The following is a 27,509-nucleotide window of genomic DNA, read 5'->3' as shown; positions in this document are numbered from 1 at the left end:
AACAGGTATTACCGAACCTAGTGAGGTAGGAGCCTCCCCGGTGGCCTAGAGGGTTAAGCCTCAGCACTGTCATGGTTACGGCCTGAGTTCGAGACCCCGGCCGGGGAGCTCTGACCCCTCCACGTACAGGGCAGCAGGCCTTATCGCCTTGTCTGCTGCTCTTCCCCCCTTGGTGTATTTAAGGGGGGGAGGGGGGAGCCCCTCCCCGTCACCCCCCCATTCCACCCCAGTCATGCTCGCTCATGCTCGCTCGCTTGCGTTTCCTCGCTGTGCATTGTCCCCCCCCTTGTCCCCCCTCCCATTCTGTGAAAGTTTTGAAATTGTAAGGAAATGCCAGCCAGCCAAGTATCCAATTGAGGGACAGGTTCAATTGAGGGACAGGTTCACAATGCTGCTGTACTGAGTAAGTCATGTCCTGGTCCTCTAGCCGCTGCCAGGATTGTTCGGTTCAATATTGGTTCGGGAAGCGGAGGTGCCCTTGATACCCACCGAAGGGAGTCCCACTGCCATTCTCACTGCCGCTGCCCGGGGCCTGCCGCTGCCCTTGTAGCAGTGCGTTGCCTGGCTGCTCCTGGCAGACATAGATGGTCAAGCGGGGCCTAACCGACCTGCAATCAGAAGAGGCCACCCATGAGCCTAGGAGAGAAAGCCGCCCCACGGTACCGACAAACAACTACAGGAATGTAAGTAGAATGTAATTTTTCCTTACGAGAACTTTTCATACAAAATCAAATCATTTGCTCTTAAAGATGTACAAACACACCTCACGCCAACTATCACAGGTGGTCTAATCTGGTGATCCAGATTCCAAACCATTGCGATGCTGGTAAATTTCAGTTTCAAGGTTGTCAGCAAGAAGTTTGTTTCCTTGGCAACAGAACCCAGCAGTCTTCAAGAAATCAGTACTGCCCAGGTGCACTGCTACCTGTCTTAGCCTACCTCTGCCCTCATCAGCACCTGCACCGTATCTGGGCCTGCCCTGAAGTGTACACAAAAGTCTTCTCGTGAGCACGAGGCTGCCGACATGTCACAGCACACAGGTACACGCCAACCTGGCGGGGACATGCATCCTGCCCAACCCCACACGGAGAAAGGGACATTCTCATTTTAAGCACACAGTTCTCTTAAACACCATATTTTACCTTGACTTCAGTGAATTATAGAGCCGAATTCCATCGGCTGCACCACAAATTTGTACTAAATCCTCCTTTGTCAGTTTTAGTAAGTCGGCACCTGCAGAACCGCAAAAGAGTCTTATCAAAACAAAATGAACTAGCAGGGTTGGCTGTGTTCACATGGGCTTCCTGAGCACATACACACACGAACAATGCAAGAGTACGCACACAGGTGCCCCCAGAGCCAAAGAAAATGCTGGCTCTTTTGTGTCCTGTATCAAGAAGGGGCTAGAAGCTCGGGGTGGACCTCTCTAATCCGCTAGTGGGGCCTTCTGGTCACCTGTACAGGCTTTCACTGTCTCCTTGACTTTGGCTGGTGCCTGTTGAGCAGCCATGGTTCAGACTGTCGATGATTAACCTTGGGAATACCCAGGCCAACCTTTTGTTTTATAAAAGGAGGAAAGGGAAGTCCAGAGTTTTGGGGACCTGTCCTAAGTTACAGGAGTTGGTGGCAGAGCTAAAACTCTAGACCGCCTTCATACTGCAACATGTCGAATAAAGTCCAACATTCTGTGCCCTAACAACTGTCACAGCAGCCAGTTCAAATATGGAAGCGTGACAGACTGTACACTATATCCTACAGAGCGAGACTACCTCAAGGCTGGCCATTCTGAAGACGGGAGCGATGACAGGGAGTCCATCTGTATCTTTTACATTTGAATGTGTCCATAATCTGTCTTCCTTTTTTTTTTTTTTTTAACACCGAAAATGTAGTTTATAGGGAGAAGTTAAGAGGCTTTCTAGGATTAAGGCATGACTTCCATGTGATAAATTAATTATATGCCAAAATAGTGGAATTCTAACTACTTTGGGGGGCTTATATGTTAGAGAACCTTTGCATTCTAGTTTGTAATAGGAATAAAGCACATATCTCCTGAGGCATGAGCACTGACAGGAATCATTACATGGAGTCAGAGAAGCAAAGACAGGCTCTCATCTCCCTACCATGCACCTGAAAACAACTCAGCTGTGACAAGAGATGTGTATGTGTATGCACAGGCTACACCTTCAGAGCCACACAAGTTCATGTGGCCAGCCCTTCCAGAAATACGAATGCCCAAAGGCTCAGGGCAGGAAGCCCCAGCCTCCTCACCGTCTTACTGCTGGGAACTCGCAGGTTAAGGACAAAGCAGGAGGCTCGTCAGGGTAGCTCAGAGCGCACCAGATGGAAACAGTGAATGTTAACAGGCACAACCGGGGACCTCCCGCAGTGCTGACCAAGAGCCTGTGCTAAGTGCTTATCTCTGTGCTCTGCTTTTCATCTGTCTCCTCTCTGTGGGTTCAAGATGTGATCCTCTCTCCCCACTGAAATCTTAAGTTTGTTTTGCACAGATAAAAGGTTTTAGTTAATCATAAAAATGTAAATACTGGCTAGAAAATAACTTTCATCCAGTCTGTTTTAAAGAGACAACAATCTACATGGGGACTGAGTAAAGCCTGTCAATACTGCGGTGTGTGACTGACGTGAGAGGAAACCATGTATGTTGTGAAATCAAGCCTTCCTCTAGGTCAGGTGTGTGCACACAGACTCACTCTGGGGTGATCCTTAAGGCCCCACAGCTCTGAGGCAAAGGAAGGCTGGCTGTCATTTTCCTGTGGCCCAGCATTTCTCAAGTATTTGACCAGGATGTGGTCAAAATATATATAGGAAAAGGGTGTGAAAGTCAAGTATTTTTGGAAATGCATCCCCTTCCCCACTGATGTATCTAGGGCTGTCCTAAACAGGCTTTCTTCAAAACCTCTTAGAGAAGCACTAGTCCCATTTAAAATTTCACTTAAATACTCCTTTAAGCAAAAAAAAATTATGTTTAAAGCCATAAATACCACACAGGAGTATATTCGTAGCATGACATACTGCGCAATAAAGAACCAAGTACTGACACATGCAAGCTGAAGGGACCTGAAGGAACTGAGTGATCAAGTCAATTTCAGAAGGTTACATTCAGTGGGATTTCATGTGTAAAACATTCTCGAAATGATGAAATCACGGAGATGGTCAGGAGAGTGGGCAGGGGGACGGGCAGCACAAGAGGCCCTGCATGAGAACGGTGCAGCTCTGCGCCCCACCTTTGCTGGCGGCCAGAGGGCTCTCACCACGGGGGGATATGATGAGACAGAACTGCATACACAAATGCCATTCTGTCAGTTATGACAGAAATGGTGCCAAGGGGGCAGTAGAACATCGCCGTACCATCTTTGCACTCTATTGTGAAGAAAAAACTACTTAACGATAAAAAATGAAAAAACTGCATAAACTCATAAGCTAATGAAGTAGCAGATTGTAGTCCATTTTCTGGTTTTGATAAAGTACAACAGGCACGAAAGCCAGCACCACTGGGGGAAGTGCTAATAGGCACGCCTTCTGGTAACTTCCAATGAATCTACAATTATTTCCAAATTTGAAATTAAGATTAATAAAGGCACAGAAAAAGACAAACAGAACATGAATGCACACACAAACATACCTGAAAAATTGGAGAACAGTCTTGTGTAGGAAGAAAATCTGTTTTTGAGCAGCCATTGTTGTGTTTCCTGGATCGTGGCTGAAGGCTGAAGTTGCTGTTTATGGGAAAAAAAGAAAATGAACATACTCAGAAGAAACTACTGAAATTTACAAAAAGTAACTGAAGTTAGTGGCATGTGATAAAGAAGTCCTCCAAGTACAAAGATACAAAGTAAAAAATATCCAAAACACAGGTCTGACTAACCCAAAATGACAAGCCCCTGTCAGAGTCTTCAAAAAAAAAAGGACTCCGAAAAGTATCTGATTGTTTTAGGAAAAAGACACTTACTTCACTAGAGGACAATGAAACTCCATCTCCCTGATGATTTGGGGAAGAAGAATTGCTGGGGAGAAGGAAGAAATGGATGATTATTATATTTACATTTCAGATCAAGACATTAAAGGCTAGGAAACGCGGTGAATTTAAAGTACGTTGGGTCAGAGCAAAGGAAATTTACACTAAGAATGTCAGCACAACAGGGAGTGGGGGTGACAATGAGATTAAAGCACAGAAGATTTGGTGCTGGTTTGTGTATCCTCCTCCATCTGTTGTAGTACAAAATTCATGTTTTATGAAACAAAAGGGCTTCAGGGGTGCCAGGACAATGAAAGATAGTCACTCAGTTTTATCAGTAAAAATAAGAGAAGGGAAGCAGATAAAAAGTAACTGCAGATAAAATCTACTTGAAGAAAATTAGCTGTAAGAGATGATCTAAGGATCTGAAATCCAAATTATCTCTTCAGTACAAAACCCATGTTTTAAGAGGGCAAAATCCAAGGGAGAAAAAGAGGGCAAATCAAACTTGTATTTCTAAGGTAAAATGAGGTGGTCAAATCCCTCCTACTTCTGAGTTCCAACTTCTGTCTTAGTGTCTCTACCCACAGTTACTTAGGTTTGTTACTGAATGCTTACCCTCCTTCTGCACCCAGGAAAATATAAGGTCCTTCGATAGGGCTCTTTCTGTCACTTATAAACCACAGCACCTGCAATGGTGCTGGAAACACAGTGGGCTTTTAGAACTATGAGGTTAAATAGTAGATACGTGAACTCATGGTTCACCTTTAAAATCAACATTTTCTAAGTTTATTAGGATGGAACTGTGGAACTGGAAGAGTCCCTGCCCGGATGTGGTCACACACTGTTCCGTCTCCTCTGAGCCTGTTCTTAAAATACAACAATTTACACAAAAACAAGCTGCTATCAAATCTATCCTTCTCAGGGAAAAGCATGTTTTTCTCTGTCTTCTCATCAGTACCTACTATGAACTGAATGTTTGTATTCCCTCAAAATTCCTATGTGGACGCCTTACCCTCAGCCCCCATGTGTGATAGAAAACTAGATAGAAGGCAGGACATTTGGGAATTAGCATGAGATGAGGGTGCAAGGGTAGAGCCCCCGAGAATGAGGTCAGCGCTCTTGCAAGAGTCCTGAGAGACCCTGCTCTCTGCCTCTGCCGTGTGTAGCTACTCGTAAGTCAGATCTGTGACCAGGAAAGATTTCTCACTGGAACCTGACACTCCTGACACCCTGATCTAGCCTCCAGAACTCTGAGGAATAAAGGTACTAGGAGCAAAATGGCTGGTAGGTAAAATGACCATTTCCCACCAAATGAAGGTATTGGCTATTTCTCAACACTACGTACTTTATATATGTGTATATAGCCACAGAGACAGCGAGAGGCTTGCTGTAAATGGAAAGGGAAATAGAGGCGCGTGAGCATCAGTGAGCTGCAGGCACACAATTATACAAACCAAATACCTGTCCGGGACACTGCAAGTGCTCTGCTGAGAGGAGGTGAAAGTGGGTGCTGTGGAAGGGCTGTTATTCACATAGGTTGTAGGGGCATCAGGCCATGGAGAACACTAAGGACAGAAACAAAAATAAATTAATGACATACCTTTAAAGCATGTGGAAGAATCACCTGTTTACAGTTTAGTCTGGTCAAATGCAAGATTATAAAACACAAAACACCTGACACTCATCAAGCACCCTCAAGCAATAAAAAATTATACCTGGAGGAGTCTAGACCCTAATTACTCTTAGAGAAGATGTGAAGTAATGATAGCAGCAAAAAAAATTTACAAAGGCAATTTAAGTGTGTACTTATGTACATTTCACTTTCGAGAACTTTCATCCCTATCTTTATTAGTTCCAACAGGCACCTCCAGGTTCAAGAGCAGAAGAGGTAAGAAAGGGTTTGTAATCAACACCTAACGTCACATGGTGACCAGTACAGTAACCCTGTCCTACAGTGCCCTCCCTTTCTGTCCTCCTTCCCGAGAATGCTTCAGTAGCACCCATCTGCTTCCTTCTGACCTTCCTGCCATTTGACCTTCTCTGGGGATATGCCCCAGGTGCATGCCACTGGCTATGTAGGGCACAGCCTATCTCTCCTTACGTGCACGCTTTTCTATTTCCTAGAAAGGTCATGGTGAACCTAAATATTTTCAGTTCCAGACACAATTCTGACCAAAGATGGTGCCAAGAATCAAAGACAAACTGACTGTGTGACTTGCTAGTCTTGCACTGAGCAGACCAGGGTGGTCTTCACAAGGAGGCCTTCACACCTGAGCTGTAGTGCTTCCATGCCATAAGGTGGTTGTTTTTCTACAAATGACCTGCCCGAGCATGCCTCTGCTTTCAAGGGTCCCCACTAAGTATCAGTCATCTCCCATTTCACACAAACAAGGCAATAAGGCATCACATTTCCTTATGGCTATGGGTATAAGACTCAAGCACTGGATTCTAATGCAAATAAGTAAAAAGCTTGACGTTTTTATTAAGAAGTTTTCTTTCAAGTCTTTACTTTCAAAACCTTACAGAAAGCTCAGGAGGACCTATTGTCAACTGAAACAACCTACTAGATCACACAAAAATAGGTCACTGGGATTTTGGAGAGATCACTCAAAAGGTGTTCTAAGACATGAGTAACACTGCTCAAAGACAAAAATCTAGTTTCTCATCAAAAAAGTTATAAATTGTGGTCTACCTTTCCTCCTCAAGATGCATCTCTAGTAACCTTTCCACATTTATAATTAACAATGTGTCAGAATTTGTATTATTTGTCACTTGGATAAATATATTGTAATAAGTTTACAGCTTCTCAAATGTATAAAGTGCCTACAAGTCACAGTAAATTTTACGAATTAGGTTTTAATTTATAAAAGTTTGTTGTAAAGAGTTAAGAGTGACAAAAGATTTTCAGGCATAAAAAGCATGCCATGTTAGGATACCATTGTTTAAAAGAAGATTATATATTAGATCAGGGAAGAGCAGCAGTGTGAAATTTCAGACTTAACTAAAGAGCCTGATCATCATCTTAAAAAATATTTAGATTCCTTAAGATACACTTCAAAGAAATATGCATGTTTTTATTTTTAATTGTAAATACAAATATTCACTATGACAGGAAACTCCCTCCTTTGCAATTATTTAAATTTATGATGCAAACTTTCAAATGTTATCTAAAAATGTGCAACTGATTTTGTCCAAAATTATTCTAAGTGTAGGAATATCAAAACCACAGTGGTATGGAGAAATTAGGAGATTGCAAACACACTTGAGGGCAGAAAGCACGTCTCTCTAATGATCACAGAGCCTAAAACACTTCTGACACCCATCAGAAACATGCATCCAAGGAGATAAGAGAAATTCCAAAATTTTAATGGAAAAGCTTTATGTATCTCCTCAAAATTAGGGGGAAATGACACACTTTACCGTTTCAACTATTAGTAAATTTTAAGAAAGAAATCTAGCTGGACAGCACTGCTACCTTACTACTTGACACAACAATTTCTCCAAAATACTATTTTACATATTGCCTAATATATATTTATATTTTTAAAGATTTATTTATTTGTACATACAGAACTGGGGTACAGGCCAGAGGCTCAGGGGCGGCAAGAGGCCTCACCAGAGAGGGGGGGCAGAACAGGCAGATCGATGAAGTACACTGCCGAGGGGAGCAGCGGGCGGGTCAGGAGAGGTCTGCCACGCCATGTGGTCACCTCCGGGGCAGACAGGGATAGAACTCATGTGGCAGTGGCTTTAGCTTCTCAGTGCTGTGCTTTAACCCGCTGCGCCACCAGGGAGGGCCATTGCCTATTATTTTTAAACTGCTGCCTCTGTCTTTCCGCCATAAGGAAAGAAACACAAACCCTAGTTTCTGTCTGAGCAACCCAGGACTGTATACGCCAAGTGGCATACTGAATATTTGGTGTCATGGGCTCATGGTTATTTCTACCAAATGGAAGATGTTCCTCCTGTGCCCCAGATAACAGAAATGACAACAGAGCCGAACAAAAACATTTAAATAAGGTAAACCTTTTAACACCAAGCCTCCTTAAATATGGTTTGGTAAAATTTGCCAGCTGTTTAGTTGAAGAAATGGACTCATCATAAACTTCTAATACCATACAGTAATATGGAGAAGACATCAAATTTGCTCAAACTGTACACATACTGGTATATCACATCTAGACTGTCAGTAGAAAAATAGGATGGTCAATAGTTGACACCTAAATGTTACTCACTAAATGAGACTAAAATCAGTGAGCACTGAAAAACTAGTTGTTAGCCCCACATTTGGAAAATGGCCTCCCAGTCCTCAAGTGGACAGACTGAATGAAACATCAAGACCTCCCTACTTTTGTACTGTAAGATCTCTCTTGCAGGCAACCCTGGACGACAAAGATGTACTTAGGAACATTTTCGCAGTAGTTCTACATTGTCATCCTTCCATCTTTAAAATTTAGCAACAGGGTCATGTCTATCTTCCTCAAGACAATCTATAAATCATACACTTTCCAGTAATACCGGGCCTGGACTCATTTTCATGGCTTTGGTATATTTACTGTGAACAGAGTCCCCCTCCAGGAAGATCAGAAAGCAATGACCCATCTTAGACTGCAGGAATTGGTAGCTCTGGTATAAGTCAATGAAACATAGCAAAGAGTTTTGCTATACAGCAGTTGATTTCCTACAGAATCAACAGCAGTGACTCTACTCAAGGTAGGGGCTTTCACAGCACCTTTTGAATTTTAACAGATAAACCTAGATATCCCTTTCTACTGAGAGCCAATTTAACTGTCAGCTCTAAGAAGCATTGGTCCTCCTTTGAAAGCACTTTAAGATGTATGAAATGCTGTAGATTTTCTTCTTTAAGGGATTAACCTGTACCTTGCTTTTTAAAAAATAGCTTTCCAAGGTGCTCTAACCACCCCTAGAAAGATATTAATCAAACCAAATGTAGCCAAGGGCAACAAGCAACATGCACTAAGAAGATGTGAAATCCCAGGCCAGTGAACTGCTGGCGTTTTGCATACTTTAGACTTCACGTAAAATCATCAGTAATATTGCAATAATTCTACTGTCTTCAGATTAATTCTGGACTATCACAAATTTTTTTCCATTTATGAACTATGAGAAACCATCTGTTTTAAGTAAATGGTTTGTACTGAGAGGGGAAATGTGACTGAGTTACCAGGGAGTCCCCCAAAAAGCTTACTAAGAACCATTTATGAGACTTCAGCTGAGAAGCCAGAAGAGTGTAAAACCTACATCTGGAGGGGTGGGCATTTGGGGGAGGGATTATCCGGTTGTTCCAAACCTTTGAGTTGAATTTTAAGAGCCCAGTTAAAGCAGATGTACATGGGTTCCCCAGCGTACTCAGGAGAGTACGTTTTCAGCTTTGTGGCATGAAGAAGCATTTAAAACAATTCCACTCAGTGCTTTAAGTTGAAAATCAGGTTCTTGTGATAGTGCTTGTGACTGCCAGTCTACAGATGACAGAATATTCCATCTGTGGCACCTGGACAGTACAGACACTGGAATGACGAATAGAGTCACCATTAATGCATAAACTGACTTAAAAAAAAATTCTTTAAAGTTCTATGTTTTCATTTTCTGTGGATTTTCTAGGGAATCAAAACCAGAAAAGTCCTTTGTGGGTTGTTAGAGGAAGTTGTGTCACAAAAATAAAGATTTGTGATACTTCAACAAAGTCCACATTGCACTAGAGGCCCCTGGCTGCATATGGGAAGCAGGTGAGTGAGTGGGTACCAACGTGCACTTGCTGGCCTACAAGCGGAAAGTCCTAAAGCAGCTGCTGAGCAGAAACACTAATGCAGTCAAAGGTTATTTTCTTACCTGTGCAGCCCATCAGGCTTTTATAAGCACAGACAGACACACATCCTTAGACTACATGCAGGAAATGTGACAGCTAGTAAGCTTGCTGCCATTTCTCTAAATAGGTATGAAATTTTATCAGTTATACATAAGAAAGCAAACCTTTTTAATTACATAAAAATGACAACTACTAAAAATATTTTCAGTGTTCTTAAAGAAAGTATGTGTGTGAAGGAGAGAGAGGGGGAGGAAGAGAGAAAGAGATGGGGACAGGGAGGGAACACAATTTGTGAGTGTTGTTTTCCTTTTCCCTCCAAAACCACCCAAAATGGTCAACATTGTTTTTGCTTTGTTTTGAAGTGTTAGATTTAGGAAATTTTCCTCAGCGAGGAACAAACAGAAAGTAGGAAGTCTAAGCAAAAGCAAATTAAATCAAGACAAGGACATCAAAAACAAATTTGGCTTTACTTTTCGGTGGAAGTTGATCCTATATCTAACACTGCACAAGGTTTCTTGCACAATGAAAAGAGAAGCAGAAGTCCCTTACACTGCCTCGCTTTGCCAGAGAATCACCGTAGTCTGCTGGCAAAGTCCGCTTGCTGGACTTTTTCTGCTCATGTTCAACTGCATCTTCAATTATAGGCTCAAGCCTCATCTGGACAAACACCAAAGATTGGGATCAATGTCTTTTCATTATACAAAGAAAGATCTAATACCCTGTTTATGTTTCTGCAGTCCAATTAAACAAATGTATGACTAGCATGATTCAAAGTTAAAGAAAATGCAAAACCCCAGCAGTGACAAAAAAAAACAAAACAAAACAAAACAAAACAAAAAACAAAAAAACAAACCAGACAGCTAGGCCCCAACTTAATTTCTTGCCAACCTTCAAAGGTTTTTAAGGTCTTTCTAAGACCTCATTGGGATTTCAGCATCTTCAGAATCCCACCCAGGAAACTAGTCCATTAAAATCCCAAATTTTAAATAAAATACTTTCCCCCCAAATTTCACAAAGAATATTGTCACTTTGTCCCAACCCCACTCACTGTAGCAAAAAACTACTCCTTAGTGAGAATGCTACTACTCAAACCTCTGCTCCTCTCTAGAAGCCAAAACAGAGCTCTGCATTACCTCCGTAAGGATTGTGGTGTCATAGGACGGCTGATACTTTTCTTTTTCATGAGCAGTTCTCTTCTCCATTTTTTCTCGGTCAGTTTTTTGTTTCCTGTCTGCACCCTTAGGCTTAAAAACAAGAGGATTTCATCTGTCAGACTATAGGCAAGTAGCTTTACAAGCAAGACTAGACCTTAATTACTGAAAGCCTGGTTTCCACCTCTTACCTTAAAAACTTTGATTTGGCAGCTAGCTGAGTGTAGATGATCTGTATACTCTCCATTTTCATTCTGCTTAAAGGTATCAACCTGTACCCTAAAAGGCACTCCCTTCTCACCTCCATGCTTCCGTGGGGTAAATTCTGTGCTGATGCAGTGCACCTAGAAAACAATTCAAGCTGAAATGGAATCACAGATCCACCCCACGATTACCCTTTTGCTTTGTTCCCACTTGGATATCCTGCCACCTCTATAAACCCAAGACCCTTTAAAATGAACCTCCACTTATTAACCAGATAAGAGTCATGAATTGGATTGTTTTCAATATATGTCTTCCCCCCCCAAAAAATCAAACTAAATCTTTCTGAACTTTCTGGACTGAGCGCTTTTCCTTTCAAATGCCTCTCCTTTAATACCGCATTTGCTTTGATCCTAGGTTTACCTGGACAATAGGTTCCTATGTCTGTCACCTTCTGCACCAGTACTGGATATTGCTCCCAAACTCGGGCTCTTCAGCCCTGCTGTGGCTCACGCACAGCAGTTCTCAGCTCATCATTCCGAGCTTCTGTTGCTTGTCCTCTTCTGTCATGCCCTACACCTCACTGCTGCCCCTGTATACATGAACACGTAAGCTTGTCTGGGGGCCTGCCACAGTCCAGAAAGTCTACTGCATGTTCCTGAGGATCCTGAGGGCCACACTCATGGTCCACCACTTCTGCTTCTTCTACTACCATGATGACAGGGAACGACAGGTTACTAGGAGTTTCTCACTGCTACACATCTCCGCTTTTAATGACTCAAAGTTAAAAATGATTATGACTCTGTATATCCTGAAATTTTAGGTCAAGCTTATTCATCTGCATTTACTATATTAACTAGTTAGTTACCCTGTTAGACAAAGAGTATGAAAAGATATTCCGCTAATATGAAACATGCCCCTGGTATTATTAATTGATGGGGGATATTTGGTAGACCACAAAAAATGCAAAATAGAAAATATTCTTTATCGTTCAAATAAGCCACAGCCTACCTGGGCTGGCCTACAATTAAGTGGTTTTCCTTTTTCACATGAAGATTATATGCTTATTTGTTCTCCCACAAATTATGAACTTGAATACAGTGGCTTTAGATTTACAATGATTTCATTTTACACTTAACAGTATTTTCAAAGATTCATCTCCTAGAACTACAAACTGCATACTTACAATGTAAAGTGAAATGCCTTTGAGTTATTTTAAAGGATTCTATCAATAATTAAAAAGGGGGAGATTACTACTAACAATTGAAACCATGGATACACAGAGGATTCATTATCTTGTGTGTGTAAGGGGTGGGGAGAGTTGAAAAATTTCAGATCAGAATTTTTTTTTGGATAATGCTAGAATCTTAAAACTATACTTTTCCCAATCAAATCCTTTAAAGTGGAAGTTTTGAGAAATTAATCTTACCCCAAAAATGGAAGTTTTGACTATTGCTACAACCCATAGTAAAGTTAATATTTGCAAAATGCTTTCCATATTGATTGTCTTTATATGTTAATAAGGGACAGTTTTAGTAGATTAATTCCAACTTAACAACAAATGTAAAATAAAATGGCATTACAAGATAACCTATACATAAGCATTTAGAAATGTATCAAGAAGTGTCAAGAATTCACTCTCATCCATGACCTTCTAAATGACTAGGTTAGCATGCTTCTAATAATGTAAACATCCAAACCTGAATGAAAGCAGATGTGCGTTTTGCAGGGTCCCAAAGAAATTCAACCGCATTTAACTGGCTTGGATTTGTCCTCGTGTCAATTATCCCCACAGACATTGGAATATCTATATTGCAAAAAAGAAGTTAAATAGAAACTCACCCACTATGAACAATTAGAATGCCTATAACTCACTATAATTATATCCTCATGAAATTAGAATTCTATTTCCATGCTCAATTTTTTTACCTTCATAGTTGACCACTTCAATGTCAAAACCCAACCAATGAGTATCACAGTTTCTTCTATTATGGTTTTCTATTTCATTTAATTACAAATGATGGGTGATGCCAATTAAGAACATAATAAAATGACTTCAAGCTCACTAAAGTTCTGTCTGTTTCCTTTAGAACCCAAAAACTCCTTTCTAACAATAAAACAACTCAGACACATGGCATCTGCTAACACCAAAACCCTCCACACAATTACACACAGTGCCCTTGTTAGAAGTAGAGCTAAAACGCTTTCATCTCTTTTCTGGTTTTGACAGCCTCGTGTACCTAAATCAAGAAGTCTATCTCCTGGACGATTCCACTTCCAACCTTCAAGTTGCTGATGCTCTGTATACTGCAGCCGTCTGTCATGAAATACAACTCTTATGATGCTCTACAAAATAAGTAAGGGAAACAAGTTATTTTAAAATTATTTCAGCTAAAATGCAGAAGCATTTGCAGCTTTTTTTATGCAATAAGCTATAACAGAAGAGCATACAAAAGCAAATTATATTTTAAATGCTTTTTAAGTAAAATGTTTTGCTCTTGGAAACCTGGATTATGGGTACCAATAATTATAACAAAAAATAAAATAAGATGGTTATATAGGTATAATTTTTATTTAAAAATCTGACATTGTAAATAAAAATGTACATGCTCATAAAATTAGTAAGCAAGAATTACATTTTTTGCAAAGAAAACACTGGATACACACAAGTATTACTATGACGAAAAGGTGGCATAAAGAGGAGACAGAAACCCAGGAACAGCGGTAAGACAGTGAATTTAAATCATTGGCTAATAAATTTTAGATAGACTGAACTACTCATTCTTAGATCTCCACTCACCTGTCCCCAACCTTGCAGACATTTGGGGTGCCAACCATTCCATTACAGTAAATACAGGCTCACTGAAATCATTTCAGATTCCAGATTTGCGTGAACATGTATTCCTGGCACATTCATATATTTATGGTTTCTCAGACCATGACATAGTAAGATAACTGTATTTCCAGAACACGCTGGTTTAAATAGGAAATAATCTGTACTCCTGCATCTCCTAACCATTAAATACTATGCAAGTGTAATGGATTTTGAAGGGAACCATTTGCAAGTGGCAATATTTTAACATTAGATAGATTAAAAATAAAAAAGAGGCAAATCAGCAGTTGGACCCTGAGGGAGGACTCATTAAGGCCATGTGGTCACTCTGATCCACCCTCTTCCCAGCTACACCCACATCAATTGGTGGCCCAGGCAGAACACCAACACCTACTTCATACCACCACTGCTGGCAGCAAAGCTTTCAGAAACAGGGCACAGGCTGGTGGTAGCACTGTGCACATTCATCAACAAGTGGATCTCAGAAGAAAAGTGAGCCAAGGAAAAATGCCATCATTTTGATTCTTCCCTATGTAGGAAAAAACTAAATTGACATACGCAGATGAAAATAGTATGAGAATGTGGATATCAGATTTAAGAGCTTTCTTAGTGCCCATCTGGAAGGTCAGTAAGCTACTGCAGCAAGGAACATGAAGGGAGGACACAGTTAAAAAAAACAGTAAGATAGAAAAACTTGCTTAAATGAACTTGGAAGGGAAAAAGTTCTCTGTATAGTCTGACTGAAAGGAGACTGAAGACAGCTAAGAACCAGCATCAGACATCAGGGACAAGCAATAACAAAAAAACCACTCCGAAACAAAAAAAGACAACTATAAACCAGAGACAGTGTGCAGGGGAGGGAGAAGCAAAGGGATTGAGATGGGGCAGGAGAAGCACAAGGGGCTGTGGTGATGGTGCACAGGTGAAATGGTAGTGGAAATTCTGGGGGACTACACCTGAGAAAAGAAAGCAAACACTGTTTAAAAAAAAATGGTGTGAAACACACAGTATTTTTAAATAATGGGAAAAAGGTAACAATTAAAAGTTTTATACCTTCAACAGGAAAACCAGTCACTGGTTACCATGCCAATGAGTCTATACAACAGTGACCATTTTAAAGAACTGTTTCTGTTGGATGCAATAAAATGCTACAAAGAAGTGGTAAGAAGTGAATCCATGGCATGAAAAAAATGTTATCTTGCCTAGATAGAAAATGGCTGTGGAGTGTCAACAACACATCCCTCTTGCACTTATAGCTAAATGGTTCACGATCTCAATGAAGAGTTGTTTTTAAAATTTTTTACATGTATTAATCTGGAACTAAATCCAGGGAAACTGAACTTATAGCAGTCATGCGTCAACTTAGTTGATGAATCCTGCCGTACCAGGAAGACCACCTAAATCTCACCACCTACTCAGGGTGGTGAGAAAGCCAGCTTGTCTTTACTGGTAAGTGGCAAACTGTGTCAGAATTCACTTTCTTCAAAGTCTTGACAGAAATTTAATTCTGTTATTTCTCTAGATGCCAAAGTTTGTTTTCCTCAGAACAAGGAGTAGCTATGAGTGACGTGCAAGTTAAAATTATTTTAAATGATTAAGGGTTAAAATTATGAATTAACAAGTATAAATTGCCCAGGGAAGTAAATTAAAAAAAAAAAAAGCACAAGGGAAAATAGTGGAAACAAGATTAGCAAATTGCTGAAGTATGTAGAACTTATTATGAGAATTCTTTATATAGACACCGTTTTGTACCACCATATCATCCTTTCTATTTCTACATATGCATAAGCAGCTTTAAAGTCTTCTCATTATTTTCAGATCTAGCTTTAATAACTCAATACAGTACCCATCAGCCCTATTTAATTTTTCAGAGGACTCTACAGTTAAAACAATTTTTCAATTGTCTGCTGATTCAATTGTACACTGAATTAAAAAAAAAATCAAAACAGCATGGTCATCAAATGTAACTTTCACAGTGACAGATGAGTTCATCCACATCTCTTATAAAGATATTACCAGGCTGAATTTTAAGTAGGTGTGGTACAATTAGTAGACTCTCCCAAAGGTGAGCCAAGGGCACCATGTGACTTGTCTAGCAATAATTAATCTGGGACCAGGACACACCAAGAGAATCTTCAACGTCTCTCAGCACCCTACGTGTTGGAAAAAGAGCTGTTAGTCTGGCTCCTTGACCAGAACATAGCTATTTGGCTTTAGAGCCCAGCAGACAACAATCTAAGTAGGGATTGCTCACTAAGAACAGAGATGGCTTCTTTTTTTTTTTTTTTTTAAAGATTTATTTATTTGTGCATACAGAACTGGGGTACAGGCCAGAGGCTCAGGGGCGGTGAGAGGCTTCACCAGAGACAAAGAGAGATGGCTTCTTTAAATGGTAGAGCCAACTGGTGCATGCTACCAGTCAGAATGTCAATGGGAAAGAATGGGGGGTGGAAAGTGCTTCTCAGTCCCCTCTAGGGATATGATGGACTTTAAGCACACCTGGCTAGGCAAGTAACCTCTTCCCTTTTTATCCCAACTATGTTTGGAGCCACAGAATTTAGAAAGGGAAATTTGGGAGCTCACTCTGGGTTGGCAAGACAAATGACCCAATGGGGACCATACACATTAACTTCCCTCAACTTCCATTAGTATTGGGGGCTTTTCATCCCCAAGGGTGGGAAAGACACTGAAAATCTCCCAAAGACTCTCAGGTCTCTGGTAAGATGCAGTTGGGTTCCCCAGTTAGGCCAAATCAGTTAACATTAGAATCAGTTCGAATATCCATTCAAATGCTCACACTTTTATAAAGCATATCACAAAGGAGAGGCTTTGTCCAATGAAAAGCTTCGTAAAAAAAGCCCAGCAGCACCAGGGCCTCCCCACACCTCTGTGGGAAGACAGAAGGCTCAAGAGAACTTAATGCCAGCTTTTCTCCTGCTTAACACTTATCCACATGAAATTTTGCATTTTCCCAACTAAGCTACTTCTATAGTCTTTGCCCTATAAAGCTATAAAATTTAAAATAAGCCATGGTGCATGACAGGCAGAGGCTACATGGGCCCCTCTACATGACAGTGAAGGTGTGCTCCAAAGATACCCTAAAAAGATGGTTTGGTCACCCACTGACTACAAGAATACCTGACTTCATTACTCAGATCTATCAGTAGGGTAAAAAGATTTCAAATTATAGAGAAACTTGAAGAAGTGAAACGAATTTTAAGGTTCATGTTAACATTTATACTTTCCCTCACATATTTTACTTTTAAAGAGAAACCTAACGTTTTTATCGTAGTGGTGGGTTTTCTCCCTACAACTCTTAACTAGTTTATGGTAATCACTGTAATATCAGTTAGGAATTAATACAGTTGACCTTACCTTCACCAGTTTTCCAGTGATCTCAGGCATATCTCCCATTTTCCGATTATCCAGCATACGAATTTCATAAGACTGACCTATTTAAAAATTGTGTATCAAAAATAATCCATATACAGACCGCTATTTTACATACAAATTCAGAACATACAATTACCTCATAATCATTTGCTAGACTGAGATAGATCTTTTCTTCCCTGTAAATCACACCAACCTTTCCTTCTTAAACTATCACTGAGCTTCTCTCAATTTATTTTTATTTGCTACTCTCACACTAAATGTTATTATGCATATAGGCATTTATCGAAGACTCAGGTTTTCTGATCAGTCAAACAGAAAAAACATACAAGAGGGGAAACACTTGCAAATCATGTTACACATAAATTGCTAATTTCCCGAATACAAAAACCTACTAACACTAATTTCCCTAATACAAAAACTCACTAATACTGAGTATACATAGAAGTACATGAACAAATGACAGTAACATCTAATTCCATCAAGTTCTTAATAAACATTCACCCTCTATCAGATAAATGCAAATTAAAATGACACAAATCTCTTTTTAGACTCTTCAGGTTAGCCTGAATCTCTCAGTTTGAATTGTCAAGGTTAAAGGGATACTGACAGTAGGAATGGAGATTGTAATAAGCACTTTGGAGGTATTTTAAAGGTAGAGCTCAAGCATTTTCTGCATGAGATATAAAGTGAGAGAAAAAGAATGGAGGGTTACATCTAATGTGTAGCCAAAGAACTTCCTGACATGGGCATAATCATGAGATATTGGGAAGGAAAATCAAGAGTTCAACTGAATACATTAAGTTTGTGATACCTAGTGGACACCAACATTCATAATCGAGTTGAATTACAAAATCTGTAGCTAAAAGAAAGAGGTATTATTTGCGAACTCTTTCAGGATATTGAAATAGCTTCACCTGTTGAAATGCAGGATCTAAAGGATAAGTGAAGAAAGAATGAAGAGGTGATACAGGTACTTCTCTGGGACAGAGAGTGACCAAAGACCCTCCTGAGCTGGAGGCAGCCACGCACGCACGCAGTGTCCTGGAAGGCAGAGGAAGTGTGAACACTCCTCTCACCAGGAGGATCTCATGACCCTCAGACTCAAAAATCCCAGGGCTGGGAGACCTGGGGGGTGTTGGTGGTGGTGTGTGTGTGTGGGTGTGTGTGAGAGAGAACCATAATTCTTTCAATAACACAATAATATGAGTCCTAATATATGAGTGAAGATTCTAAATGAAATAAAAACGTTTCATTAATGAAATATAAAGTTAACAGTTAAATAGCAGTATTTTGTCAGTTGTTAATCCTATTATTTTATCTTCAGAAATTGACCTTTCAATGCTTTGATTTTTGCTTAGATATGCAAAAACACTCAGAACTGAAACATATAACTTATGAATTCATGGTTCCAACTACCCTCTGCCTAAGTTCCAAGCATTTATTTCTAAGATCCTAATACAGAACCTGAATTTGTGAAAAGGACGAAGACCTCAAGAAATGAAATTATGAAAAATGAAATTAAAAAAAAAAAAGGTACTTTTCTTTTTGAAACTCATATCATTCAACAGTATTTTCTAGGGGCTAAAATCTGTTTGGTAAGGTAGCTAATACTGGTTAATTAAAAAAATTCTCCAAATAGAATGTGGCTTCCAAATGAACAGGTTATTTCTAATCCAACAGCAGTGAGAATATCTAGAGTAAGCAAGGGGTTAAGATCAGAAGTCTCACTTATCATCAAGAGTCTGTGTAAAAACAGCTGGAGCCACACACGCAAGGGCAGACAGTCTATTCCACACAGCTCCCTGCTCAAAGACTAGGCTGCTTTTACTCTACCCTCTCGATGTTGGAACAGCTTTTTTCTTAACTCTTCTTGTTACCCAAGAGAATAGGACAGTTGTTCAGGCATAACCAGGAAAATAAAAATAGAGTTTCTAAACTCTACTTCTATTATTCAAAACTGTATGAAGACAGATACTCTTAAGGCGTAAATACAACTTGGAAAACTTGTTTTAATTTCTACCTAAATTGAAATGCTACACTTGTTTTCTTCATGGTGTTATACACGACAAATCTTCTTTAACAGTTAGCTGAGCAATGAGATTTAAGGGGCAACTAGCAATGACTAAGCAATTGTCAAAGAATGGCGCACACCACCAGCTATGTGCTAACCCTCCTCTCTGAGGAAATCTATCATATTTAAGGCAAGCTCACATATTTGCCTGAATATATAGATCAATAAAAACTTATAGCATGATTTCCAAGCTAACAGATCAGGGCCACCTAGAATCCTGTCAGGAATAAAGGTGATTCAGCCTACTCCAGATTTACTTTGATCGTAAGTCATCACAATGCACCAAATAGCCATTCATCTTTTCACAGGATCAACAGTATAGACAGTTCTCACTCCATTATACAGCTTACATACACTTGAAAGTACATATATGCATGCACTGTTTTATACACATATATGCATAAGCAAGGGTTCAGGGTTCCCTAGATGATACTTCAGACCCAGCTGTACAAAGGCAAGCTAAAACTGACCCTTGAAAGCAGACCATAGATGTCAGACACTTGACGGTAAAGGTATGGGGGTGGGAAGGAGTGGAGGAGATGAGTAGAAAGGGGGGTTGAGAGCAGAGCATAGTGGAGGACTGTGAACACTTTGATAGTGGGATAACTATGTTGACTGCCCCTAAGGGGAAAAATCCTATAATGTGAAAAAATAAAAAAGGATCTTTTTGCTTATTTTTAAAAGACCCAGCTTTGACAGGACCACTGCTAAGCTAAGAGGCAGTACAGTAAAATACAACAAATTTGTTTAAAATCTTAAGACAAAATGAGAGCCACCCAATGGAAACTCCTCTCATACAAAGAGTGGTTCATCCTACACATTTTTGGAGGATCATCTACCTAGTACACACTTGCCTTGGTCCATGTGTTAGTTCCTATCTGCTGCTTTAGCATTATTTCTGCACTCCTTATGAAAGGACTAGGGGATAATCTATGTCCCTACCTTTTTCAACTTCCTGACGCAATCTACATTCTTGGCTTACTGTATCTTCCTCTACCTTCAAGATCAACTCCACAGAGCATCTTAAATCTCCGATTCCTATTTCCCTCTTTCACTTTTTTCCCCCCTCTTTCACTTTTATCATTTCATTGGCTTGTCCTGGATAGCCCAGTATACCCCTTATGTAAACATAAATTTTCTGCTCCTGGTCTGTAGGGCCAGGAACAAGTGAAAACCATCTTCACAGGCTCTTTCTGATAGGCAGGAATCTGCTGCCCAAAGGTGTAAATAAGATGTTCCAGGAAAAAAAAGGATTTAAAAATGGGTACCCAGTCTCATTTCACTAGATTAGCGTGGAAGAGGTCGGATCCCGCAGTGCACCTCCCTTTAGCATCTGTGTGTCTTTAGGGCAGAGCAATTTAGAACCAGAAGCCCCTATTATTAAGAGTAGCTACTACTTAATGTCAACGACCCACTGCTTTTACCTACATAAACTAAATTCAATTTGGGTTTACTGGAACAGCTCTCACGAACTCAAATCTGTTGGGGTATTTCCTAGTTACAACCTTCACTTTGATCATCTAATAAACTCTCTAACTATATTTTCAGTTAGCACTTCCAGCACCACACTCTTCATTTAATCACAATTTCTAGGCATCAAGACATAGTCATCTTTGGGGAACAATTTTTCTTCCTACAACAATTACTAAGCAGTGCAAACATGCGATTTCTGCAGCTCAAAACTGACTAGGACAGGCTTATTTGAAAGATTATAATCATACTTTCCAACACAGTTGGCAAAACTCCCAAGTCATTACACAAGAATGTAGTTCCAGGACTACATTCTAACCATTTGTAGAAATTACTCCTCTAGTTGTTTGGTCTACATAGTTGGTTTTCCAGTACAACCATGAATCATTAAAGCTACTTAGTTGTAAATAACAGTAAAAGCAGCAAAGGCTCGTGTGTTTATGTGCTGGTCAGCAAATAATATAATATGCATTAACTCATTTTTAATTCTTAGTTACTGTGAGTGGAGTGTATTAAATTAAAATTGGAACTTGCCTCAACAAGTAAAAATGGCAAAAAGAGATCAAAACACAGGCAGTGCATCTCAAGGGGGCTGCTAAGAATGCTCACTGCTACCCTATCTCCCAGACCGCACTCTGCAGCAGAGACGAATTTAAAACACTGGTCACTATGTTCAAACATTTTAAAGAAACAAAAAGGTGGATGAATAAAGTACATAGATATATCCCATACACAGCAGATGGGTATATACCTGGACAGTTCTATTTCATTGGCAACTATGTATGATCACTTTAAGATCTCTTTTACGCTCATAACAACTATACTTAAACATCTAAGTCACTCATGACAACACATTTATTCGAATAAATTCAATAAAATATTAACTCTAAAATACTTTAGTTATGTAACTGTCATAAAACATGGTTAGAATCTTTTCCTGGGTTTAAAATAGCTCTGAAGTGAGGACCCTCCCCAGTGGCCACAGCCACCTCGATCGCCGGCCCTGGAGGTAACCCACATGGTGCGGCAGACCTCTCCTGGCTCTCCTGCTGCTCCCCTCAGCAGTGTACTTCGTCTACCTGCCTGTTCTACTCCACACTCTGTCTCTGGTGAAGCTTTACACCGCCCCTGCACCTCTGGCTTGTACCCCAGTTCTGTATGAATAAATCTTAAAAAAAAAAAAAAGCTCTAAAATGAGCAGAACTAGGTAACTGGGCAACAGTTTTTATTCTATACCTTTCTCATACCTTTGATTTTTGTATCATATACATAAATCATAGTTTCAACTGAAATTATGTATGATGGCAATTAACTGGAAATACTTTATCCCCCCCCTCCCAAAAAAACCCATAAAAACAAACTTGGTGGTTAAGAAAATGAGATGCAGGGTCTCCCTGGGGGCACAATGGTTGAGTCATAGCACTATGAAGCTCTCTGCAGCCCTGCAAGGGTATGACCCACAGGGCACGGCAGACCTCTCCTGTTTCACCCGCTGCTCTCCTCCTCAACAGTGTTTCAGTAGATCCTACTTTTTTGCTCCCCACTCTGGTGAATCCTTTCACCCCTCATCTGGTCTGTTATCCCTGTTCTTGTATGCACAAATAAACATATCTTAAAAGAAAAAAAATAAAATGAGATCTGGAATCACGTAATCCTGAGTTTAAATAGTCTGTAATCGCATGGACAGTAACCAGAAATAGGTAACCTAAAAGAGAAATAACTCTTCTAAATGTTTGATGTAATAAAATGGGAATTATTGTACCTTCAATAATTATCACTATATTTCCAAGTAGTAAAGAGAAAGTGTTTAATTTCTGTCTCCTTTATTAGAATGGACATATGGAAGCTTGTATTACAAGGAAAGAAAATTTGTGCCAGTAAATGACAACTTCAAGTGTTCTATCTAATCTTTTCTTACCAAGTTCCCATATCCTTTTGTGATAAACAAGGCAATATTTCTATGAGGTTATTTTCCTTAGTTGAGCTACAAATTTCATGTGAATACAAGAAAACATTAAACCCGAACAATAATCTGACTCCTGGACTGTAGATTGGTGACTATTTTAACAGTTATACCATCAAAGTTGATGCACAGATTCTCTATTAAAATAGTGGCACTGGGCCCTCCCTGGTGGTGCAGCGGATTAAAGCACAGCACAAAGAAGCTTAAACCACTTCCGCATGAGTTCGAACCCTGCCTGCCCCAGAGGAGAGCCACATGGCGTGGCAGACCTCTCCTGACCCGCCCACTGCTCCCCTCAGCAGTGTACTTTGTCGATCTGCCTGTTCTGTACCCCACTCTGTCTCTGGTAAATCCTCTCAGCCTCCGCATCTCTGGCCTGTACCCAGTTCTGTACGAATAAATAAATAAATCTTTAAAAAAAAAAAAAAAGATAAAGCCACATTAAAAAAAAAAATAGTGGCACTGAAGTATATGTAATTTGCAAAGATTTTTCCATAGGAAAGAGTTAGAAAAAAAAAAAACTATAGTATTTTACTTGAATTCCTAGATAAAATCAATCAAGTATAAATACTATTTTGCATATAACTGGTTTTCTTTATACTATATATTGTTGGAAAGACTTAAAAAAAAATCAAAATTAAGTCCAAGCCTTTGTTTGCTTCATCATTTTAAAAGTTATAATGAAAGATGCTCAACAGGGGTTTGCCGACCAGCTTCCACAATATCTGGGGAAAAAATATTCTCCAACACAATTCAGCCAGCTCAATTTTCTCAAGTTTAATTCAATTCAGCTCAATTTTAACACTATCTACCTGGAATTAGTACCAAATTCCACAGGTTAAGGACTCTGTCTTCCAAGACCACCTTCCCTTCAGATGCTAGTAATAAGACCAGTTTGTTACTCTGCTTCTGACCAGAGCTTTCCAGGAACCCCTTGTCAAGTTTATTTAATTTGCCAGAACAGCTCAGAGAACTTGGGAACCCATTTACTCACTAGGTCAGTGATTTAGTAAATATTACAAAGGATACTGAAGGAAATGAATGAACAGCCAGAAAAGACGCACAGGGCAAGGCATGAGGGAAAGGGCAGAGAGCTTCCTTGCCTCTCTAGTCACACCACTCTCCCAACATCTCTAGAGAGAAAGATCTCTGACGCCCCTCCTTCTGGGTTTTTATGGAGCCTGCAATACTTAGGCACGACTGATAAAGGCACTGGCCTTTAGCAACTGAACTTAATCTTCAACCCTGCCCACCCCCCCAGAGGGTTGGGAGGCCCACCCTCTGATCACATGGTTTGTTCTCTAAGCAACCAGCTCCCATTCTGTAGATGTTCCCAAGAGTAACGTCATTCACATAACAAAAGACATATCTAATACATTCCTTTAAATAAGTGTGTACATCCTATGCTATGTATCTAACAAATGGCTACCCAAGTTCGGGGAATTAGATTATTTCCTTTTTTGTCATTAAAAATAAAGTTATTGTTACTACCCTTGCCCCTGCCTTGTGTCTTCTGATATTTTTATGTCTAAAACAGACTACCAAATAAACTCGTAAGGTTCTTTCAAACTTGAAACTTAAGTCACAACTAACTAAAGCCTAATACTAATTAAAAACAAAGATCCCAGGTGCTATATAATTACCTGAAATAAAACCTCATAAATTCTAAATATATATACATGAAATGAAAAGTCAGAGATAAGTTACTCTTCTGCATTTCAGAATTATTTTTAAGTATGTCAAAAAGTATACACGATTAAAGATTTAATGACAAAAATAACCACAGTATACAAGAGTAGGTATATAATTTAGTTGAAATAAGGTATGTATACACACTAGGAAATGTAACTACAATGCTATAATCTTGGTGGTATGTAACTGCAGTCAGTTTTCAGCTGTATCTTTTCATATAGTTTTCAATTTTTCTATAATGGCATAGGTACTTCTTTGTATTAAAAATGTTTGATTTACCAATTCATATGTAAATTGCTTGCCTAAAGTGTATAAGACAAACTTCTGCTGAAGGCAGAACAGGAAAACTTGCACCCCCCCAAAAAAAAGTTTGATTTATTTTTAGAAAAAGAATTCAACATGCCAATAAATTCATCTGCAAAACTAAGTATTTCTTTTACACTGGTATTTACTAAAAACAATTTATTTATGCACAGAGAACTGAGGCACAGGCCAGAGGTGCAGGAGGTGAGAGGATTCAACCAGAGACAGAGGGGAGCAGAACAGGCAGACTGACAAAGTACACAGCTGAGGAGAGCGGCGGGCGGGTCAGGAGAGGTCTGCTGACACCTCCTGGGTTAGGGAATGAACTCCCATGGAAGCAGCTGTGGCCAGCTTCGCAGTGCTGTGCTCTGACCTCTGTGCCACCAGGGAGGGCCCTACACTGGTATTTTATATTGGCCTGTGTGCAAAACGCTGATCATGATCACACTTCAACAGTTCCTTCTTCCTTCCAACTGTAAATTCACCCTCACACCTCTTATTTTCCAGCCGTGCTTTACTATTACCAAAATGTTAGCCTCCAAAGCATCAGGATATGAGCAGGTAAAATCTGACACACATGTTTTAGCCACAGACGCCATCTTGGTGTGCTTATGTCTATTTTCAGCATAAACCTGCTTCCTGCCCGAGGCCCAGGTTCTTTACTAGCTGGACTTCTGACTCACTCTCAAGTTTCACGTTGAAAACACTGTTCCTAAAAATAACTGACATCCTTTCCTACTTGCTCCTCCTTTGGATTTTTGTGATTTGCACTTGTTGGCTCACAGTACAAATTTTGCTAACCAAAGTTGTATCATGCAAAATAAAGAACCAAATTTTGAATTATTACCAGTAATCTAGGCTGCAATGCTCTTTTCGGTTTTCAGAAACTTCCATCCAAGTACAAAAGAGTCATACTCACCTTGGTTCAAGTAAGTGAGTGTTTCATCATGCAGTTTTACTGCTGGTGAGGTTGCAGCACACATCACATACTGAAAGGGTGGGTGTTTTGTTTCACCATCCAATGGAAGGCTGGAATCTTCCTGCTTGAAAATAGGCAATGCCAAGACATCACTACAAAGCAAAAAAATAACCAACATTTACCTCACTGTAGGTTTAAAAATATTATAGGTGTATACAACAAATATTTTAGGTTTGCATATTTAAGAAAACAAAAACATTTAGGGGTAGTTTGTTTTAAAATACAAGATCAGAAATGATATGTACAATAAAGGAACTATTCATACTTATCTGGCACACCTAAAAGACAATACTAATAAACCCATATCTCTGTCGGTGGGGAGAGTATGATGCTTATGATTAAGCAGATAGAATAAGAACAAAAACGGCAACCGAAAGAAAAACAAAAATTTACTAGTTAATAAAGTCCAGATTACTGATAAAGAGATTGCATTTATAATGATACCTAAATATTACTGTTGCTAACGACAAGGTCACTCAGGCACCAAATGGTACTTTACAAAAGCATCCCTGCTAGGTCTGGTCTGACCAGATTGGTGCGCATACAAGCCTGACTACAAGCTCAAAGCTTCCTCTAAAACAACGGCTCCCCCATCCACCTGTGCCTTTTCCAGGGCCTCTGCACCTAGACTACTCTCCTGCTGGACATCCTACTGGCTCTTTTAATTCAAAAATCACCATCTCTGTGATGACACTGCAGTCTTCCCACCCACAATCAATTTTTCTTTTCCTGTCCTGGTTATCCACAAAGCTTGTCATTTTCTGACTGCATATATGACTTAAAAATTTATATTCCGGCCCTCCCAGGTGGCACAGCGGGTTAAAGCACAGCACTGAAAAGCTAAAGCCACTTCCGCATGAGTTCGATTCCCGCCTGCCCCGGAGGAGACCACATGGCGAGCCAGACCTCTCCTGACCCGCTGGCTGCTCCCCTCAGCAGTGTACTTCGTAGATCTGCCTGTTCTGCTCCCCACTCTGTCTCTGGTGAAGCCTCTCACCGCCCCGAGCCTCTGGCCTATACCCCAGTTCTGTATGCACAAATAAATAAATAAATCTTTAAAAAAAATTTATATTCCCCATAAGTATATATCCACCACTTTTGTTTCTCTTCACTTTCTAAGCCCAGTTTCTAGCACCAAGGAGCTCAATATTTGCTGAATCAATGAACCAATTGCAACATTAATTATGAAAGCAGAAAACTAGATCTCCAGGTAATTTAATATCATAATTTCTACAAGGTTGAACTACAAGAAACTTTTAATCTTGGATATTTTTGTACTCCCAGACAGGTAGTTCTTCAGGAACCTGACAACAAATGCAAAGCCTTAGGCTTCAAATTATTCCAGTGATACTGAAATGCCAGTACCCAAAAATAACCAGGCATACCACGACAAACAAGACTCTAGGAGGAAGAACCAACAGCAAAAATAACAGATGGCATATCCCAGTTCCAGACTCTGTTGGTATTCAGCTCTTTTCTGCCTCTGATGCAGAGGATTAGAGGCCTGAAAACTACATATACAAGACTTCTGCCAGCTGGAGCCTGTCTTGGCTTGCTGCAAAGGGAAGCACCGGTGGGAAGTTCAACAGCAGGAGGAAAGGGCATTCAGGCAGCCTCAGTCTGCAGCTGCAGGACATTTCAGGGCAGCTA

General features: G+C 40.0%; 1 protein-coding gene across 5 annotated transcripts in view; it reads right to left on the bottom strand.

Annotated features, from left to right (window-relative positions):
- The window catches only part of UBP1 (upstream binding protein 1 (LBP-1a)), a 43,931-nt gene that overhangs the window by 4,074 nt on the left and 12,348 nt on the right, over nucleotides 1–27,509 (bottom strand). For 3 of the 5 annotated variants that reach the window (XM_012720297.1, XM_012720294.1, XM_012720296.1), the window contains exons 2-13: nucleotides 25,800–25,951; nucleotides 17,364–17,440; nucleotides 13,396–13,501; nucleotides 12,856–12,962; nucleotides 11,146–11,298; nucleotides 10,937–11,047; nucleotides 10,353–10,460; nucleotides 5,438–5,541; nucleotides 3,968–4,022; nucleotides 3,641–3,734; nucleotides 1,143–1,233; nucleotides 490–608 (exon numbers count right to left, since the gene is read on the bottom strand). In XM_012720297.1, the coding sequence (XP_012575751.1) occupies nucleotides 490–608; nucleotides 1,143–1,233; nucleotides 3,641–3,734; nucleotides 3,968–4,022; nucleotides 5,438–5,541; nucleotides 10,353–10,460; nucleotides 10,937–11,047; nucleotides 11,146–11,298; nucleotides 12,856–12,962; nucleotides 13,396–13,501; nucleotides 17,364–17,440; nucleotides 25,800–25,951 (1,277 nt within the window). The remainder of the gene's footprint in view (nucleotides 1–489; nucleotides 609–1,142; nucleotides 1,234–3,640; nucleotides 3,735–3,967; nucleotides 4,023–5,437; nucleotides 5,542–10,352; nucleotides 10,461–10,936; nucleotides 11,048–11,145; nucleotides 11,299–12,855; nucleotides 12,963–13,395; nucleotides 13,502–17,363; nucleotides 17,441–25,799; nucleotides 25,952–27,509) is intronic. The other 2 variants (XM_004676340.2, XM_012720295.1) reach the window with 1 other exon arrangement.

Source organism: Condylura cristata, unplaced genomic scaffold, assembly GCF_000260355.1.
Source record: "Condylura cristata isolate star-nosed mole 26May11 unplaced genomic scaffold, ConCri1.0 scaffold00004, whole genome shotgun sequence".
NCBI lineage: Eukaryota > Metazoa > Chordata > Mammalia > Eulipotyphla > Talpidae > Condylura > Condylura cristata.
Note: the sequence above shows the minus strand (reverse complement) of the source record. Positions and strands in the feature narration are given on the sequence as shown.